This window comes from Diadema antillarum, unplaced genomic scaffold (genome assembly GCF_040938485.1).
Source record: "Diadema antillarum isolate AM-2024a unplaced genomic scaffold, OU_Dant_1.0 seq00000793_RagTag, whole genome shotgun sequence".
Classification (NCBI taxonomy): domain Eukaryota; kingdom Metazoa; phylum Echinodermata; class Echinoidea; order Diadematoida; family Diadematidae; genus Diadema; species Diadema antillarum.
In genome coordinates this window covers 895,456-914,161 of record NW_027271680.1, presented here as the reverse complement: position 1 = coordinate 914,161, position 18,706 = coordinate 895,456, and the positions used below count along the sequence as shown (strand labels likewise).

Below are 18,706 nucleotides of genomic sequence, written 5' to 3'. Positions count from 1 at the left end.
TAGAGAACCACGGTCCCTCCTCCGAACAAGGAACCGCTGCTCATATTTTGATTTCAGATCCCCGTGTTTGCCCCTGAGATCTGACAAAAGGGTGGTGCTATCGCTGGTCTACACTCTTAAATTTAAGTCCCTGACTGCTAAACTGACAGTCAGTCTCAGCTGATAGTGTTAATTCTTGCACCACATGCCTAAATGCGGATAGAGGACTTTGCTATAATTAAACACTGACAGTTAAGTCGCATGTTATCTTCACTGAATAGCTCCCAGCCAGAGAGCTAATGGAGAGACTGTATTACGGCTGACTGGTTGAGGTGAACTATTTACTGTAAGTCTTCCTTGTGTTAGAGCCGAATCCAAACGAGGAGCAGTGTGTTGATAGATAATGTCTGGGCCCTTGATATACTTTTTGTTTGGACTTTTGGGGGAGCTTCAAGCTTGATGAGCGATTTAACCCATTATACACTGGATATCTATATTATACACAAAAAGCAATACCGTCTTGTCAACATTGAATTGACACCTCTGTATGACACTGCACATCTTATTAAGAAAGTGATTTGTCGACTTGGACGCCGGTGGCTCCATAACAGGGGGGAGCCTGGGAGGGGGCTTCTTCACACGGTTGGATAAGGGAGATACTTTCAGGAGGGTCAGGCTGGTTAGAGGCATCCTTCCGGAGAGGGATAACAATTAAGATCTCGTTGTCGACTCACCATCATAACAGTCGTCCTCATCGGAGCCGTCGAAGCAATCGACCTCGTAGTCGCATACCTTGACGGCTTCGATCTCCTCACCGTCGTTGCACGTGAACATCGCTGTCGGAAAGCGCTGGCCGTGGAGAATGTCTGATCGACAAACAACGAAAACGTGAATGCCATCATACGAGCAGTTTTACCCTAAAACTTTCGCTGCTGCTTTCTGTTAGAGGATAGCTTCAGTTACGCAACCAAACCCACTTTTAATAAATATAAATATAATCACCACCGATCGATATCTGACACTGCCAATGTTACAACGTATTCTTAAAATGAGATGATCGTAGGAAATTAGGATAGCAGAACACCATGTTATGATAGAGATATCTTGTGAATGTCAATTATAATAAAGAAACGCATCTTGATAATATTTCTCTTTTTGTTGATAGCTGGAATCTTTGCGGAAGAACCCAGCAATGTTAACCCGTTGAAGACGAGTCCCGAGACTACTCGGGCAGGTGTTATCTGAGTGGCAAATCCGTGTTAGAACAAAATCGTCTCAACGGTTAATTTTAACCAGTAACCAAAGCTGACGGTGCTAATATTGTCTTTCACCTCTTATACTTGAACTTGAAATACGCACAGAGCGAGAATGTTACATCCGGGTAAGTTTTTAGCTGAACTAAGATTTATAGCAACAATATGCTTAATGCTTTGCGCAACCTAATTACCGCTTATTACACCAAACCAAACTAGAATTGAACGAAACTGGAAGTAACGAAAAATCATCTAAGAATACCCTTACCCATCATAGGCGTGACTTCTTCTGACCACGCCTTCACGTCGCCACCCTGAAATAGGGTCAGATGCGCAGGCGTTGATTGGACGGTTGACGAAACGGGCGTGGTTACGGCCAGTGTCCCGCTCTCTACGTGGATGGAAGCGTTCATTGTTGTCGCCACTGTGATGGGAGGGGCCTCTGTAGTTGGGACCTTCCTGTTTCCTATTGGGAATATTTTTACAATTCGTACGCATTAGACGTCATGTTGTGATATCGAGCAAACATTGAAATGATGTCCAATATGAAGGAGTTGCCTCGTTTATCATAATTTGTTGAATCTTTAATTCCATGTTAACCTTACCTATGCAGTTATCTTCGTCAACATGGAAATGATGTCCAATATAAAGGAGTTGCCTCGTTTATTATAATTTGTTGAATCTTTAATTCCAGGTTAACCTTACCTATGCAGTCATCTTCGTCAGAAAAATCACCACAGTCATCCTTCTTGTCGCAAACGGAACTGATGAAGATGTAGTTTCCGTTCTCGCACCGCCAGTACTCCGGCAAGCTCCCCTTAGCCTCTGTGAGTGGCAAAACGAAGCAAGTACACAGGTGACTACATGTTCAAATGCGCCATATGGAGAGTTTCATTGCAAAAGGAGTCAATTCCATTCGTGTTGATTTGAGATATTCAAGCTTCTATAAAACATAGAAGAAATAAATAAAGTATTGGATAATTTTAATCATAACTTCAAGAATATTCATTGTTATGTTACAAATGATGAATCACTGAAAAGGTCTTATTTTGCTCTTTTTGATGATAGGCTTACTTTGAAATGTTTAGAAATGGCGCTTAATCCATTATGCAATTAAACTCTTCATATTATGTACACATGAGTTACGCTATCACATCACTGTCAACATGGTCAACACCCTTCTACAAATACCAATTGACCCATAAATACGAATCACAGTCAGTCAAGCATAACGAAAATTTCCAGCAACATGAATATAAGGACAATCAAACAAAGGGATAGTCCAATTATAAAGCACTTCCTTTTTACCGACCTCCATTAAGGTACCCACACAACCTACATCAAATGACGCGTATAATCGCCCTTGTTTTCAAAACATTTGGCAAATTGCCCTAAGCTTATGATTGATATACTGCAAGAGAGCCCAATCTAACGTGGAGATCCAGGGAAGAATGTAGCAAACTATTAAATGTGCATCGTTTTAAAGAAATATCATCTCTATTACCTGATACTTCTTCAATGATCATATTTGTTTCTCTGCCGGGTAGGGGCAATCTTGATTCCGTTTTCGCCCAAGACATCGAAGGTTTTTGTTTGGCGGGCTTCGTGATGTTCAGCTTTCCTTTTGCTGAGGAGAAAGAAAAACAAACACATGGACAGAATGACGCAATTTTCAAGTGAATAACAAGCACAAATTAAAAAAAAAAGACTAACTCAACACAGAATGGAAAATAATTAATAACAAGCCTCAATCAAAAATTACAGGAATATCACTCAACACACTCAATGGAAAAAGGTGTTTGATATCATCATGATCATAAAATATTATATATGTTCTTTAACACGTCCGATTATTATTCATTTCGTTGTAACCATTAACATTTCTTCAAGGAAAGTTCATATACAAAGATCATTCCATTGAAACAACACAATTTTCCGTCTACATTTTGACCAAGGGATAGTTGTTGTGCTTGCAAAAAAAAAAAAAATCGTTGGTTATCTGGTGACACTTCAATGCTCAATGTCGTGACCATCGTCCTGATCTTACCATCGCATTCGTCTTCGTCAGAGAAGTCGAGGCAGTCCCACTTCTTGTCGCACACGGCCGACATGGGCACCACGGCGCTGCCGTCCAGACATCGGAACAGTTCCTCGATCTCGTCTTCCTCTACGAGATGGAGAAAGAAAAACAAGAATACATTGCAATCAACACACGCTTCATGTGCAGTGCGGCCCCACCCCTTTTCCCCCAAAATTGTCATTATCGTCATTATCGTGTACTTCAAAATTCATTCGTGCACGAGATCATGCTCCATTACGTAAGCAGACTGTATGATTTACGTTCAACCTGTGTCATGAATGATCAGATTTTGTGACCGCGGCTGTTTGTAGTCCGGGAATCAGCGATTGCTGCCATACATTATGGGATTGTTTCTCTTGATACACTCTCTCGTTCATGTTCCACTAGTAGGACCCTATGTCGCTGTAAACGATTGGTACTCACCGTCTAGCACTTCGATCTTTGGAGAAAGGTCAAGCTTTGGTCTCATCGTCCACGACTTCGCCGACGATTCTGTGGTTGTGGTGGCATCAGTGGTCACGTGCTTACTCCCTGGAAATGAAAAGGGCATCAGTAATCATTTACAGACAAAAATACATTCACGCATTGTCTATACAGACCACATAATACACACATTTTACAGAAAAAGAAAAGCAAACATGCATTATTTAGGCCTAAGTACATTCAATGTAGGGGAATGACCTGTCCTCACGCTTGTCTCATTTAAGGTTATATGCTTGACGTGACATACCATCGCAGTCGTACTCGTCGGAGTAATCGTCGCAGTCGCCTCGCTTGTCACAAACCGCTGACCAGGGAATGGTGGAACCGTCTCCCAGACAGGTGAACATCGCCGGAGCTTCGGTGTGACTCTCTGTATAAATCGTAACAACAAAAAATAAAATCACTGAGGCATCACATTGTGGTAAACCCTGCCACTACTATATCGCTGTAGGCTCTCTGTACAAATGACAATCATGGTTTTCAAAGTTGGGAGTCTTTAAGCTCGACACTAGGCAAAGACAGCCCTGGAGTCGACATTGCTTGATGTGTTGGTCTCGCGGGCCTGCTTTGCTTAGTGTCGAACTCAAGCGCTGTACGAATCGTTGGCTGTAGGACTTATGAGCTGTATGACTCATGGGCTATATGACTCGTGGGCTGTATGACTCGTGGGCTGTATGACTCGTGGGCTGCATGACTCGTGGGTGTCGGTCTCATGACATTCACCCGATTCTTCGGCCGTGCTCGCACTAATACATAGAGATCAGCGATAAAGTTGTACACATTTCATTACAGGGATTCTCGAATAGAGCTGAGCTGCCCAGCCTTCTAACCCCCAGGTATCCTCCGCGGGTCTTTAACCAAAGTTCAAATATTGCAATGAAGGAAGTTCCAGTCCTTTCCCTGGTAATTCAATACATGTCACTTCCCTTCACTTGTAGGTTTGGTTGGCATGTGAGAGAGTCAAAGAAAAACTTCGCTGAATTGACACCGTTGATACATTTTAAGAGAGTATTTCTTGTAATTATTGTATTAAGTTCCTTTTACAATATGTCATCTCAGTCATAATAAAAATCTGAAAATAATTATGAATATGCCTACGTTCCACTGCTTGTGTATCTGATTCGCCGTCCAGAGATATAATTTCCTCATTTGCTCCCTCTTTCTTTTCCTCATTCCACAAAGAGGTGGGTCTGTGGATTTGTTCCGTTAGGTTGGCTTTCTCCTCGGCTGCGAAGGAAAAACAACAGAGAACAAAAAGAAATGAGCACAAAAAGCCTTCACAAATCAACAACAAAATCCAAAACAAACATCATGACGCTACTACAACAAAGAGTCAATCGAATTATCTTTCTCTTGGCTATAAAGGTTTTTGAAAGATTATGGCAGGATTTTTGGATTGGTTTCCAAGAGACTGTTCCATTCATTTATTTTGCATTCGTAGGAAATAGAACGATCCGATCTCTTTAACAAAATACCAAAGTGACCCAACCAATAGAAGTCATATCAATTATTAAATCTTTTTGAATAGACGTCATCGTGAATAGCCAACTCGACCATCAAGGCTGACGTAGCAATAAAGTTTTTTTGGAAACGAGAGAAAAGGAGTTTTAACGGAGATCAAGTAAATGATGAAACGAACAATAGTCGCTCATAAACTGGCATAATCTTCTTAACTATGTTTGTGTGTGTGTGTGTGTGTGTGTGTGTGTGTGTGCTAATGCGTAAATTCATGAATAGTATCATTCTTGTCTGCTCTTACGATCACACATGTCTTCGTCCGAGAAATCGGGGCAGTCTCCCTTTCGATCGCAGAGCGATTCGATAGCGATGATCGTTCCATCCGTGCATCGAAAGAAACCAGTTTCCTTTTCTGTAACCATGGTAACAGTGATCAAAGATTGATATAGGAGTTGTTTACGATATATACACGATAAACAATACTAAATTAACTCACTGTTCGACATCATTTTTTTCTCTCTCTTTCTCTCTCTATCTCTCTCTCTCTCTCTCACCCACTTTTTTCTTCTAGATAACTTATTCTATGTTCAATCAAGAACATTCAGTTTGCAGATTGCGTACAAAACATTGTGCGTCATTCAAAACACTCAAAATGATTTTATGTTGCTTTGTGACAGTTTTAAAGATTTATCAAAATACGTTTAAGGTTAGATTTAAGGTTAAATACGTTAAATTTGAGGTGATCAAGTTGTATTACCTATGAACATGGAAAACATACAGACAAAAACTGGTAATAATAATGAAAGCTTCACCCATATCATTCTATACATGAATCTCACGGTCAAACGCATCTTTCACTTCTTTCCCTCTCTCCATCTCGACTCTCAAACTCATCTGTCCCCCCTTTCTCTCTTTCTCTCTCGTTACAAAGTTTGCCGTCCTACCTTCCAATGTCTCTGGAGTTGTGACGTCAGGATTCTTCTGTGTGACACTTTCCGAATCTTCTGTTCTTTCTGGAAGAGAGGTTGTCGTCTCGACGGTTGTCATGGATACGAAGTTCTTTGTCTCGTCCGTTGTGATCGAATCATCCCGCCTCTCCTCAGACGTCTGTCTGGGAGCGGCATCCGTAGTTCGCTTGTTGGAAGTCTCTTCCGGTCCATCCTTCGGTGCTTCGGTCGCGGCGCCCTGGCGTTCGGGAAGGGCGACCAAGTGGTCGGTCTCGCTTGGCAGCTCCGTCGGCGGAGGCGAGTCGTGAAGCGGTTCATCATCGGTATCGGAACTGTCGCTTTCATGGTCGACGTCAGCTGTGTCTTCAACTGGTGCCTCTACGTAATTCCCGCCGGCTGTAGCGAGATTCACTGGCATTGCCGTTGAGGCAAAATCTGTGGAAGTTAGCATTCAAAACAAAACTCAGAACATGGCTTGCAAATACAGTGTCTTTCATAAAGCTACGTATGATGGTTAATTGCTTGCTCATTTCCTATACACATGGAAAATTCTGTGGTGCAAGCATTTTTCATCCGCTTGTCCCTGTCATGTAATATCCCCCACTTTCCAAGTATTCATGCACGTACTTGAATTAACATGAACACAGTAGATCAAATGTCATGTTGGCTGGAGTTTGATTGTGGACCGTCCGTTTTACTGTTCAAAGCGTTATTTACCATATCAATAAGACATAATGGTACAGATAGTGCCGACGATAACAGTAATTCTGTTGATAACTATGATAATGATAATTGTAATGGTGGTTACAAAACTAATGGTAAAAAGTCAATATTAATGACAACAATATCGATCAATGTGCACCCAAATTTGAGATGTTCTTCTGGGGGCATTTCATGAAGCTTCTTGTCCGACCAATTTGTCTGACAAATTTGCTCTGAGTCGATCAGATGCAAGGATTTCAATAACTTCTAACAGTTTGCCCCAAAGATAATTCCATTGAATCCCACTTTCTTTGCTCATTCTTGCACTAATAAAAAAAAAAAACAACTTACGAAACGCCTCATGAAATGCCCCCAGGAAAAGCTTAACTCGTTAATAGAAAGTAAGTTTTAATACAGGAGGAAGAAATATATGATTTGACTATGGTTTGATACTCATTTTCCTGCATTTGCCACATTGCAAGTGAGTTCGACAAATACTTACCGGCTTGGTTTGACTGAAATAACCCATCCTGACCGACGTGAATTCTGCTTTCTGTTGTAATTTCCTCCGGAGCGACTTTTGTTGAAGGTATCCTAAAGTCCCCTTCCCGGTGTGTGCTATCCGTGCGATCAGCCAACGTAACGGATTCCGCTTCCGTCGTCTTTTCAGTGGACGAGCCCGTGTGTAAATCACCGGTTGTAAAATGACCGTCGCTGTATGACGACGCGGTGGAGGATTTTGGCGCCGTTTCCGTTAGCGGTTGCGACGCGTCAGACGCGGTTGTTGCGGCCGACACCGTCAGTGTGTCAGCGCCCGGCGTTGTAATTTCCGGCGGTCGGTTTGTCCGCGTTTCGGTCAGCGTCTCACCCGGCGACGCGGTGGTTGGCAATATATTCTGCTGGTTTACCTGGGTTAATGAATCTGGCGCTACTGTCGAGGTTCGGTGAAGCGAATTTACACTGATTTCTGTTAAAGCTTCATCCCCTAGCGTTGTTCCGAACGCTGCTTGTAAGTCCGCCTCAGTGACATGCGTCCTGCCTGAGGACGGGGCTTCCGTCTTCGCAACGTTCAACGCCTCTTTCCGACGTCCAATTTCAGATTCTCTTGATGACGGTATAACATCTTTTCTTGCAGTAAAATCATCTAACAATTCTAAAGTGGCATCATCTGTCCTTTTTAAGGTATCCTTTTGTGAATTTGATGTCGCCACAGCAGCATGTGAAAGCAAATTTTCTGTGTCCAAAAGTAAATCAATAAAAGCATGAAAAATGTCGTAAAATCTAGGTTTACAATCGAGAAGATTAGCGGAGAACAAGAAGTATAGGACAAAAAGACAAAGGATCAAGACACTCCCATTATTTCCTCCCCTCGCATACCAAAACCAATATCAGATTTATTTTAAAGGGACTGTACAGTACTGGTTGAGGTGGGGATTCATGTTTTGAGCATTCCTAAGTGAGATAATGAGAAATCTCTCGTGAAATATGAAAGAGCATGTAAATTTATGAAGGGTTCAACTTTTATATGATGAAAATTGGTTTTCAAATACCTGAGATATCCACAAAAGTGATAATGATTAAAGACTACAGGCCACGCCTTTTATTAGGATCTCTTTGTTTCACCTTGTTTTTGGATATCTCAGCCATTTCAAAACCGATTTTCATCAAATAAACTTTTGATACTCCTTAGAATTGCATGCTCTTTGACATCTTATAGTGTTGTTTCTGAATATCTCTCAAAATGTTAAAAAGCTAAATCCTCACCTCGACCAGAACTGTACACACCCTTTAAGGGGTATGTGTATGTGTTGGCAGAATATTGAGCTGGTTTGAACACAAAAACATCAAGATGTCAAGTCAGAGTGGGGGAAATTTAAGCAAAAGAATGGAAAAAACATGCACTTGGCACGGGAGTACAATTGTCCTGTACGTATTAGATAATGGAGTCTAGAGCTGCAGGCGCACACTGCGAACTCCGTGTAGAATCCGTGAATGAAATACGTGATAAAAGAATAAAAAGAAAACAATCTTATGCTGTTCAGTGCAAAAAGATTCTTGCTTTTCTCGCAACAATGCAATAGACTATAACTTCTTGTTTGATCAAATTAATGGGATTTACAAATCTCGAATTTTGGATCATGACTGTATCCCTCTTTTTTATCCTTGTGAACGCTTACAAAAGCAAAAAAAAAAAAAAAAAAGAGAGATATGGATCACGATCGTTACCCCGCTATGCTGTATATGTGAATATGGCTAATATCAGAGTTGTGAGTCGACAACATTATTTCATCGGTATTCAAAGAATACAGACGTTCTGTGTCTCATGTAGAATTTCGTAGGCGGTCATAGTGATTTGATTTTTTTTTTCTGCGTCATTACAAACCACAGAATGCAGAAAGCTAGCGAACACTCAAGTCAAATATCCAACTGCCTAGATGTATGCTATCCGTTCAGGTTATATTCTCATTGTTATTCCATCTTTAGCTTTTGCTTTTGCTTTTGCTTTTGTTTTTGCTTTTACTTTTGTTTGCTTTTACTTTTGTCGTTCTCTAGGTCGTTAATGTACTCGTTTGAAAACGTACATAAACACATACGATTCTTTCTGATACGAACAATTATGTACAAAGTTAGAATTTGAAATGAGCAAATGGATCGCAGTCCTACCTTCATATAATAAATGAGTTGAACTATGTATTGCTGATGCCCCATTCTGCGATGCAGAGTTTTGCGTCGAACTCGACGTCGACGACGATGATGACGGTAATCTGTCAGCTGACCCAACTGCAAAGGAGGGAAAGAAAACAAAGAACGTTGGTTATGAAAATAAAGTGAATGCAGCGTCAAGTAAGTCTACATGCAAACATACTGCACATGTATCATATTAAAATTTTCAGGTGATTTCCATCATTTGCATAATCATTAACATCTACGAATTGATTATGCTGGGTGCAGAGTTTCAGAAATTACAATGACTTGGGTAACGAATAATAGCTTGTTAAAAATACATAACAAATCAGAGTGAACAAGGATAATGACATAGAAACCTCAGATAATGTGCTAAATGAAACAGAGCACACAAAATAGAAACATGCATGCAGTAAGTTCTATGCATATTATAGTTCTCCAAAGGGGAAGTTGTTAAACAAGTGGTATTGTACAGGAATTACATTGATATACGTTATTGGAATACGTGAACCTCCTATTGCCTATGTCTTTATTGTTCATTGTATCATGGAGTGTATTATGTTTTGGATTTTGAAAGTATTGGTTTACCTACTCTGGAGACCACAATAATTCCACCAATTTAATCACGACATTATAGATTTATGTATCCATGACGTGATACTAGTAACATATCAAACGTATGGAATATCCCCTTAAACTTGGCTTTCATTGCATTGCGATGTTTGGTGATGATAAAAGATCTCTATCTAAAGTCGGAGAGATTAAAGATCAAGATTTTTTTTTTTATTTCGTTGCCATCAGATTTGCTGGACGCTTTGAACATATCTTCAGGAATGCGCCTCTTAAACGAATACTGTTCAAAGACAAGAAACAAAATGCAAATGAGTTGCCAGTGTAATTCTGACGAGTATTACATTCTTAGCTTCTGCCCAACTGTGATTGATAATCATACCATTTTCACTCGGTTAAGAATTTATTAGCAGTATATACGTTTGTTCAATTATCACATATTTCTTTATCAGAGAAACCGTGGTGGTGGCAATACTGCTTTTTCTTTCTAAGAGTCTGTTTCAGTGTACCTAAAGGTCAAAACGCGCACGCGTTCTACTACTTCCTTACAAATGAGGAAACATTTTGTGTGTGACGACGAAAGTACGTAACGAAGACTTTATAGTTGGTCTTCAGTATTGTATGATGGAATTATAAGTATATCATTATGATGGTTCATTAAAAAAAGAAAGTTAGGCAGCTCACAGCTTGTGATCTTTATCATTTGATCGGTTCTTCCAACAAAACCGGATCATTTATGAAACCTCTTCACTTCTCAGAGCTGTATATATATATATATATATATATATATATATATATATATATATATATATATATATATATATATATTTCTGGGGGTCAAGTATTATTTATCTAATGCAATATATCATGTACTAACCGCTTCCTCCTTATGTGCCTACTTTGGCTAATGGTGACAATCACTGTTGTTACCGTCATTGAGAGAATGCTTGTACCTACTCAAATCAATACTGCCTATGCCGATTAATGTTCAATCAAGACCGAGACTAGGTTCGGTCAGTAATCAATATATGTTGTTAGGTGAGGTATTTTCATTTAGAGAAAGTCTGTAACCAAATCAATACTCTTTATGGTCAATTGTCGATGAATGTTGTCACTTGAGGTTCTACTCTATAATCCTCAGCGAGGTTTTCATTATGTCATAAAGTGAGGTATTGCTACATAAACTAAAGCAATGTCTCAATTTTCAGGATATTACACTATGATATTTATGTTGTTGTTGTTGTTTCTTTCAAGAAAGAAAAGGAAATGGGTGTGGCCCTTCTCGAGGTAGGCTGTCAAGTTCTTAAACGCCCACGAACGAGGACCAAATACGGTTTGGAGATATAAGCCATCTGTTCATACGTTTCGCTTCAACCTTTCCTCTCCAACAATCGTGCGCTTGATGACCCGGTGAAGGCAATCAATGGATTTAGGGTGTGGTCAACCAGTAGTTCTGTGGTGCCATTGTTGGTGGGCATTCTTTCCCTTTTTAACAACCCTGACCGTTACAATTCAGGAACGGCTCGTTACATAAGGTGATAGATCCTCTTGTGAAAATCCCAGGATACAAGGAATAAATCTTCATGCCTAGGACTTCTCTCACAAAACAGATTCATCACTCGCAAGATTTAACGTGTCCTTCTATAGGCTTCTCAACATCCGTCACGACTCGTGTTCTTTTGGAAGGCACTTCCACAATTTGGGACTTTTGACTTCACCACCTAATTTTATTACGTTCATACCATTTAAAATAAAAATGTACAAAAAATCGTCAGCTTCATTTCCTGATATTCATTTCTGATTTCTAAGAAAAGGGGAAACCAAAAAACAACTACAACCTAAACAGAATTGTATACGAAGGTACGCTTACAGAACAGATAATGCTGTTACATTGATTAGTCGATAGAGTTCAGTAATGTTTTGTGCGTAATACACGGTGTAATCTCATTTGTTGCATTCTTATCATCTCAAAAAATATTGTTCCAAAGATTACCACGGTCTGGAATAATTAAATTTGTGCAATGGATAACGAATGGAATGAAAGTTTAAGAAAATAAATGAATAAGACAATTAATTGATGACAAGTGTGTTCTAGAGAGATGAAGGGAAGAGGATTCTGCCGCATCAAAAAAACAAGAACAACTCAGAAATCAAAAGACAAGTCGAACATAAGTTATAATTTGATAATATCGCACATCAGAAGGAACAGTATCTTCTCACCGTGTGTTAGAACGCACATGATATATGGAATGACAGTTTAAAAAAAAAATAATGAATATGATAATTGATTGATGACAAATGTGTTCTAGAGAGATAAATGGAAGAGGATTCCGCTGCATCAAAATGCAAGAACAACTCAGAAATCAAAAGACAAGTCGGACATAAGTTATAATTTGATAATATCGCATATCAGATTTAAGGAACAGTATCTTCTCATCTGCTCATGGTGTATTGGGACGCACAGGAGTATACATCAAATCTCCATCTTATGTAATATGCAAATCAGGTGATGAAATGCGCCTGAGGATCAAGAAAACACATTCCATCTTATTTGAAAGGGGTATGATTACATTTAGTAGCACGGCGTAAGGTTGAAAAGATGTAATTTCGAGCAGATACGAGCGTACGATAATGGTAAATAGGCTCTTTGATGCATGGGATTATCATCAAAGAAGAAACTAGGTTATGTCAGCATATTTTGTCCAGTGCTGAATTATCCCTCCGATGGATGCGCACTGAACAAAGGCGAGAAAAAGACAAACATGGCATGCGACATTTTCAGAAAGGAACGTTTGCCGCAAATACTTTTAAAAAAATGGTCATAGCAAAACTGCACGAAGGTAGACAAATTCAAAAAGACATCCATAAAAGCTGCGTGTGAGTAAATTGATGGTGAACACGTGAAGCATGTTAGACGGATGAACAAAATTTGATTTTCTTCGCTTAAAGGGAACGTAAACCCAAAGAGCAATGTGGATTGAGTGAAAGCAGTAATATCAGGAGAACACATCAGTGAAAGTTTGAGGAAAATTGGGCAATCGATGCAAAATTTATGAATTTTTAAAGTGTTGGTGTTGGAACTGCTGGGTAAGGAGACTACTAGAGGTTATGACGTATGAGTGGACTACAATATAAAGAAAATATAAAGGGAATTCAATGAAAATTAATTTTTCATGAAAATTACATATTCCATCAACTTGATAGTGACATGTTAGGGGTAGCACTTTCATTCCCCCTGCTTTCTAAGAGCGGCTAGTCAAGTACTCTTTCATTTTGCTAGAAAAGTGAATTTTTGTGGAATTCCTTTTGTATTTTCTTTATATTATTGTCCACTCATACGTCATAACCTCTAGTAGTCTCCTCATCCAGCGGTTCCAGCACCAAAACTTTAGAAATTCATAACTTTTGCATCGATTGTCCGATTTTCCTCAAACTTTCACTGATGTGTTCTACCAATGTTACTGCTTTTACTCGATCCACATTGCTCTTTGGGTTTGGGTCGGGTTCCTCTTGAGGATTTTATATATTTATATGCTTAGGTTTCAGGTGTAGGAAAGGTTGACAAGTTACCTAATCTCATGTGACTTTACTAGTCACTATTTCAACAGTAGCAAAAATAGATAAAAATCACTTATGTAGACGAATATCCTTTTCCTAACGAAAATGCATAGTCATGGAGACATAATTTCCATTACGCCTCTTTCTTTAACGATTGATTGTGACGAATCACCTATTGCATGTGCGATATTGGATAGGACGAGTGGGATAACTGAGGAATACTAGTATGTGTTATTGCTATTTGTATAGTTGTATCACTTTACAGACATTAACGTAAAATACGATCATCCAAGGAGAATACAAAATGTCATGTAGACGGTAAGAAACACATTGGAACACGAAGAAGTACTGGCGCCCCGATGGCTTTAGGTGCCATCGGCCACCCTTCCGCCATCGGCGCGAATCTGCATTATCGTTGGGACACAGGCTATTTGGGCTTGAGCAAATAGGCTCAGCGGGTAAACAGGGAACCACACCCATTATCAAGCTTCCATTGAATGGCCTTTAGGGGGGGAATGCATTTATCCGCCACTTTCCTTTGCTCGTTGGTCCCATTCGAGAAGTTCGCCTGCTCATAGTGTGTGGATGACCATTATTATCTTGTTCTCATAAACTGCAATCGAGTGCACGGGATTTTCTACTTCTCACAGGGGGGCTATATACTCTGCTCGTAATCTATAAGCACGAAGTATACTTAAAGAGTCCATCAAACAGTGGCCTCGTGCGAATGAAGCAATATTTGCTTATCATATTGTACAGACTGTTCCATTTTACCTATCAAGTTGACGACACCTTATTCTTACTTAATTATGAATAAACAATTTTATAAGTAGTGTATTAACAAAAAGTCCTCCATCTGAAGTAAAAAAAAAAAAGTATTAAACTGAAACAAAACAGCCGTATATGTTTTCTAAAATTTCTGATTAATCCAGTTTATTGAAACTTTACATTTTGTCTTTATGTATTGGTATCTTTGAAATAAAGTAAAACTATATTCACCAGGTCTCTTGATATTTTCCTGTACACGTTTGTCTGTTTAAACCTTTTCAAAATCAGACTCAATTCACAATATGTGCTACAGCTACACAAATAGAACATAGCAACGCAAATGATAGATACACCTTACAGTTCTGACGCAATACCACGACATAATTATCGTGGTATTTGATGACAGCAATTAGAAATGTTTAATTTCCGCAGTTTGAATGACATTAGAATATTTGCCTAAGCCATGTCACATATTTGTCGTTTACAAAATATGTCCTAGTCTTTTCGCAACCATAATAACATGTCTGTGATATGTTTGTACATATATATATATATATATATATATCTGATATATCATATGATGTATATATACATTGATATTTCAACATTCTTGCGTATCTGCATAATATTCGAAGTATTTAGATTATACACGTCATTCTTAAAGGACTGGACAAAATGAAAAGTTTGTAGTTACATCACCAAGATAAACTGTAGATCTTGGAGTCTGTCGGGTGCGCAAGGAAGTCGTAAATGCTGTTTCCATGTTTACCATTTGGATTTGCTATGTTTTTGAAAAGTCGAAATCTCTAAACACCCGTCATGTTTTTATCTCTTTTTATCCTTTTCATATAAGTTAAATAGCTTTTGATTTTTTTTTTTTCACGACGGGTTACACGGTGGCTGCCCACAATGCATTCTTTTTTTTCAAAATTAATGTATAAAAATAATTGAACACTTTTATGTATATCCACGATCACTTGCAATTCACCTTGCAGGTTTGAATGCTTTTAATTTCATCCTTTTTCCAGAGGCTTATTTCTTGAGGACACAATTAATAACGATACGTGAAATCCACCTCTCCTATCTATGATATCTCATGTTGAATTTTATCAGATATCACGCTCTTATTATTGATGTCATACTTGAAGGCGCCATTATACTCCAAACAAAGACCTTTTGATGAGAATTTCCATTTTTTGAAAGGACAAAAGTATCAAAAGCATGCTGCTAGTAAGACGATAGATTAAAAGGTTACAAATAAAGTAGGAATCGCACCAATGTACATAATGTATGAATATACACGTATAGGTGATATCAAGAATTGAAAGAATGACCCCGCCCCTCATGCACCGCAGTTAAGTATCTGAGTTTGAAACTTTTGAAACTTTTTCGCTTTGTTTCATACTCATCAGTCTCAAAGAGACCGACTGTGTGCTCAATTCACATACATTAGATGATTACACCAAAGTATGTGTGTGTGTGTGTGTGTGTGTGTGTGTGTGCATTTACAGATGTATGTGATAATCGAGCTACCATAGAGTCAATCCACCTTCAATCAGCTATAGTTCACTTTGACCTTTTTACATGGATAATGATTTCAGTTAATTTATTCAAATTACTCTTGAACTTGATTATGAATGCAATTAACAAAGATAAAATGATTTTTTGGTTACAGAAACAAACTTTTAAAATCGTTTCCACTTATGCTTGTGAAGTTCTGATTTTTAACTCACCTTTCCATGGCTCTTCATAAACTTGACATTTGGGGGATAAGCATATTTAGAGTGACTGCATGTATTCATTTCATAACGTTATAACAAGTTCTGCCTGTCGGTGCATCGTTTATATTTAAACAAGAACAGACATTGATGAACAATAATTGGAAGAACAGTAATGATGCATTATACATTTATTGATATCAGAAGTGGGTTCTAGAGCGAATAGAATTATTTTACTAATGATTTTCCCCTTTTGTTTTAGTTTATTAGATGCCGTGTTTAGGATAGTTGTGAGTGCTTTGTTGCTCTGCGTACAGCGAGCTTCATCCACAAAGTGTAACTTAACATTAAAGGAAAACTGTAAAGGATTTCGAATGGTTGGGTTTAACGTGGATGTGGATGTTACTGCGGCTGAATAGAGGGAATGCAGGGAATTTGTGAATTCTTATCATATCTTATCTACATCTTTTTTCTATCCGTGACGTCACGAACTGCATGCAGTAGTCTTCTCATCCGGCGATGGCTACACAGGAACTTGGAATATTCATAGCATTTCAATGGATCGTCCGATTTTTCTCAAACTTCGTTGATGTCTTCTACTGAAATCATTGCATTCACTCTATATTCACGTGTATCTAAAAAATTTGGGGTCTCAATTCCCCTTTAAAGCTTTGGATCTCATGGTTATTTCCTTCTACGCATCCAGTACTTCACTTTAAAAGAACAAAACAGTTGCCTGTCTGGAACGTCCAATGCATGGTCTCCATTAGGATATCACGTGGGGTATATGTGAGGCTGTCGTCTGGACCTTTGTTTTGTGTTAAATATAACTGGCACAGCGTATGCCGCACTCTGTCAATACTATAGTCCACACATAATATTTCACCATGTTTTACTCTCCTCGGTAAAGATTGCTTGATATAAAGTATCAGGAATGGACTATCTGCACACACTTCCCAAAGTTTCTAGGCGATGGCCCAGTAAGAGAAATGATATTAGCAACCAAAAAAATAAGAAAAACCCCAAAGAATTAACCTGTAATAAAAAAGTAGCATACATATCTGCATGGAACTATGTACTCAACTATGATTTTGTTTTCATATATTTCTACTTGACATTACATAATTATTCTTCCATTATAGAATTATGTTTGCAAAAAATGTCAAACATATTCATGTGTAATCTGGTTGTCCTACGTCATTTTATGTTCATTTCTGTATTATGTCATGTTTGTCTAAGGACAACAAAGCTGAAGAAGACCAAGGATCGAAAAACTTTAACTAATCCAGCAGTCATCATGCGACATTCCTTGTCAAGATTTGTCACAATGATCATATCATATTCTTTCCTCAGCAATTTTTCTGATTGCGCAGCGCAAACAATTAGAGTGCTTCTTTGAATTTAGTCGAATCAATTTCGTCATTATGGTTTTGAATTAATCCTTTAATCTTTCATCAAGGCTATCAATAACGTATAGTTACTCGGGTGAGGAGAGAAAAAAGATCGACAAACTCTCTGAGATTTTGAAAACGAGGCGCACACCGGCGCAAACAATGTCTCCTATGATCTGTATTAGAAACCGTTGAGTTGGATTAAACGTATGTAGGGGGAGGGCTCATTTCCTTTCGTTGAAAAAAAAAAATGCATGTAATAATAAACCACATTGCTTGGCACATAAGAACGGTTCTTTACGTTGTGCTGACAACACAAATAGTTTCAGATTGGTGTATGAAGAATTATAGATTGAATTGGTGTGATAATTATGAAGACTTTAGGACGGGCTTAGAGTTTTACACCGGTGTATGTGAGTTTTTGACTGGTGTATAGAGACTTTTTAAACAAGTATGAGGCGTGTTTAGACTGGTGTATGAAGATTTTACAGACGGTGGTGTTAGCATGTTCAGAAGCGTTTGTGGTCAGGCGTAAGGGGAGTTTTAAACCGGGTGTATGTAGAGATATGGACAGGTGGATGGAGAGTTTAGACTGTTGTATGGAAAGACTAAGCTACTGTGTTTGTGGAACACAACGGGAAAAGTATATATTACCATATACCCTATCAAAAACCGGCACAAAGGGTGGTAGTTCAAAAATGCCCGGCAGCTACTCATAGCGCCTGAAAACACATGGAAGCCACGTGATGAGAACGGATTATTTTTAAGTTATCTAGGTCATCTGACGTTGTAAAAATATCTTATCCTTTTGTTTATTAATAATACATGACCTTCATCAGCACGGGGACATGCATGTGGCCGAAAAACAATAGTCTGTCCACATAAAAGATTGGACGAAAACAACAAGCGTAAGAAGAAAATCAATTGAAGTAAATATTGTATCACTAAAGCAGTCCGGAAAATGTCCCTCGCTTTCAAAAGATGACATTCCTCAAGTTTTAGTTTTTGTTTTGTTTTGTTTTTGTTTTGTTTTTTTATCAAAATCGCTTCAACAAAAGAGAAGGACAGTATAATATAGATACGGGATTCGGCTCAACGACTATATTGTTCTGTG

At 38.6% G+C, this 18,706-nt stretch overlaps 1 protein-coding gene across 1 annotated transcript in view; it reads right to left on the bottom strand.

Annotated features, from left to right (window-relative positions):
- The window catches only part of LOC139739312 (uncharacterized), a 96,028-nt gene that overhangs the window by 40,655 nt on the left and 36,667 nt on the right, over window positions 1-18,706 (bottom strand). The window contains exons 2-13 of the mRNA XM_071649927.1: window positions 9,567-9,683; window positions 7,405-8,136; window positions 6,198-6,635; window positions 5,555-5,665; window positions 4,894-5,022; window positions 4,043-4,165; window positions 3,736-3,843; window positions 3,280-3,399; window positions 2,737-2,859; window positions 1,938-2,057; window positions 1,501-1,698; window positions 714-845 (exon numbers count right to left, since the gene is read on the bottom strand). Coding sequence (XP_071506028.1) covers window positions 714-845; window positions 1,501-1,698; window positions 1,938-2,057; window positions 2,737-2,859; window positions 3,280-3,399; window positions 3,736-3,843; window positions 4,043-4,165; window positions 4,894-5,022; window positions 5,555-5,665; window positions 6,198-6,635; window positions 7,405-8,136; window positions 9,567-9,683 — 2,451 coding nt within the window. The remainder of the gene's footprint in view (window positions 1-713; window positions 846-1,500; window positions 1,699-1,937; window positions 2,058-2,736; window positions 2,860-3,279; window positions 3,400-3,735; window positions 3,844-4,042; window positions 4,166-4,893; window positions 5,023-5,554; window positions 5,666-6,197; window positions 6,636-7,404; window positions 8,137-9,566; window positions 9,684-18,706) is intronic.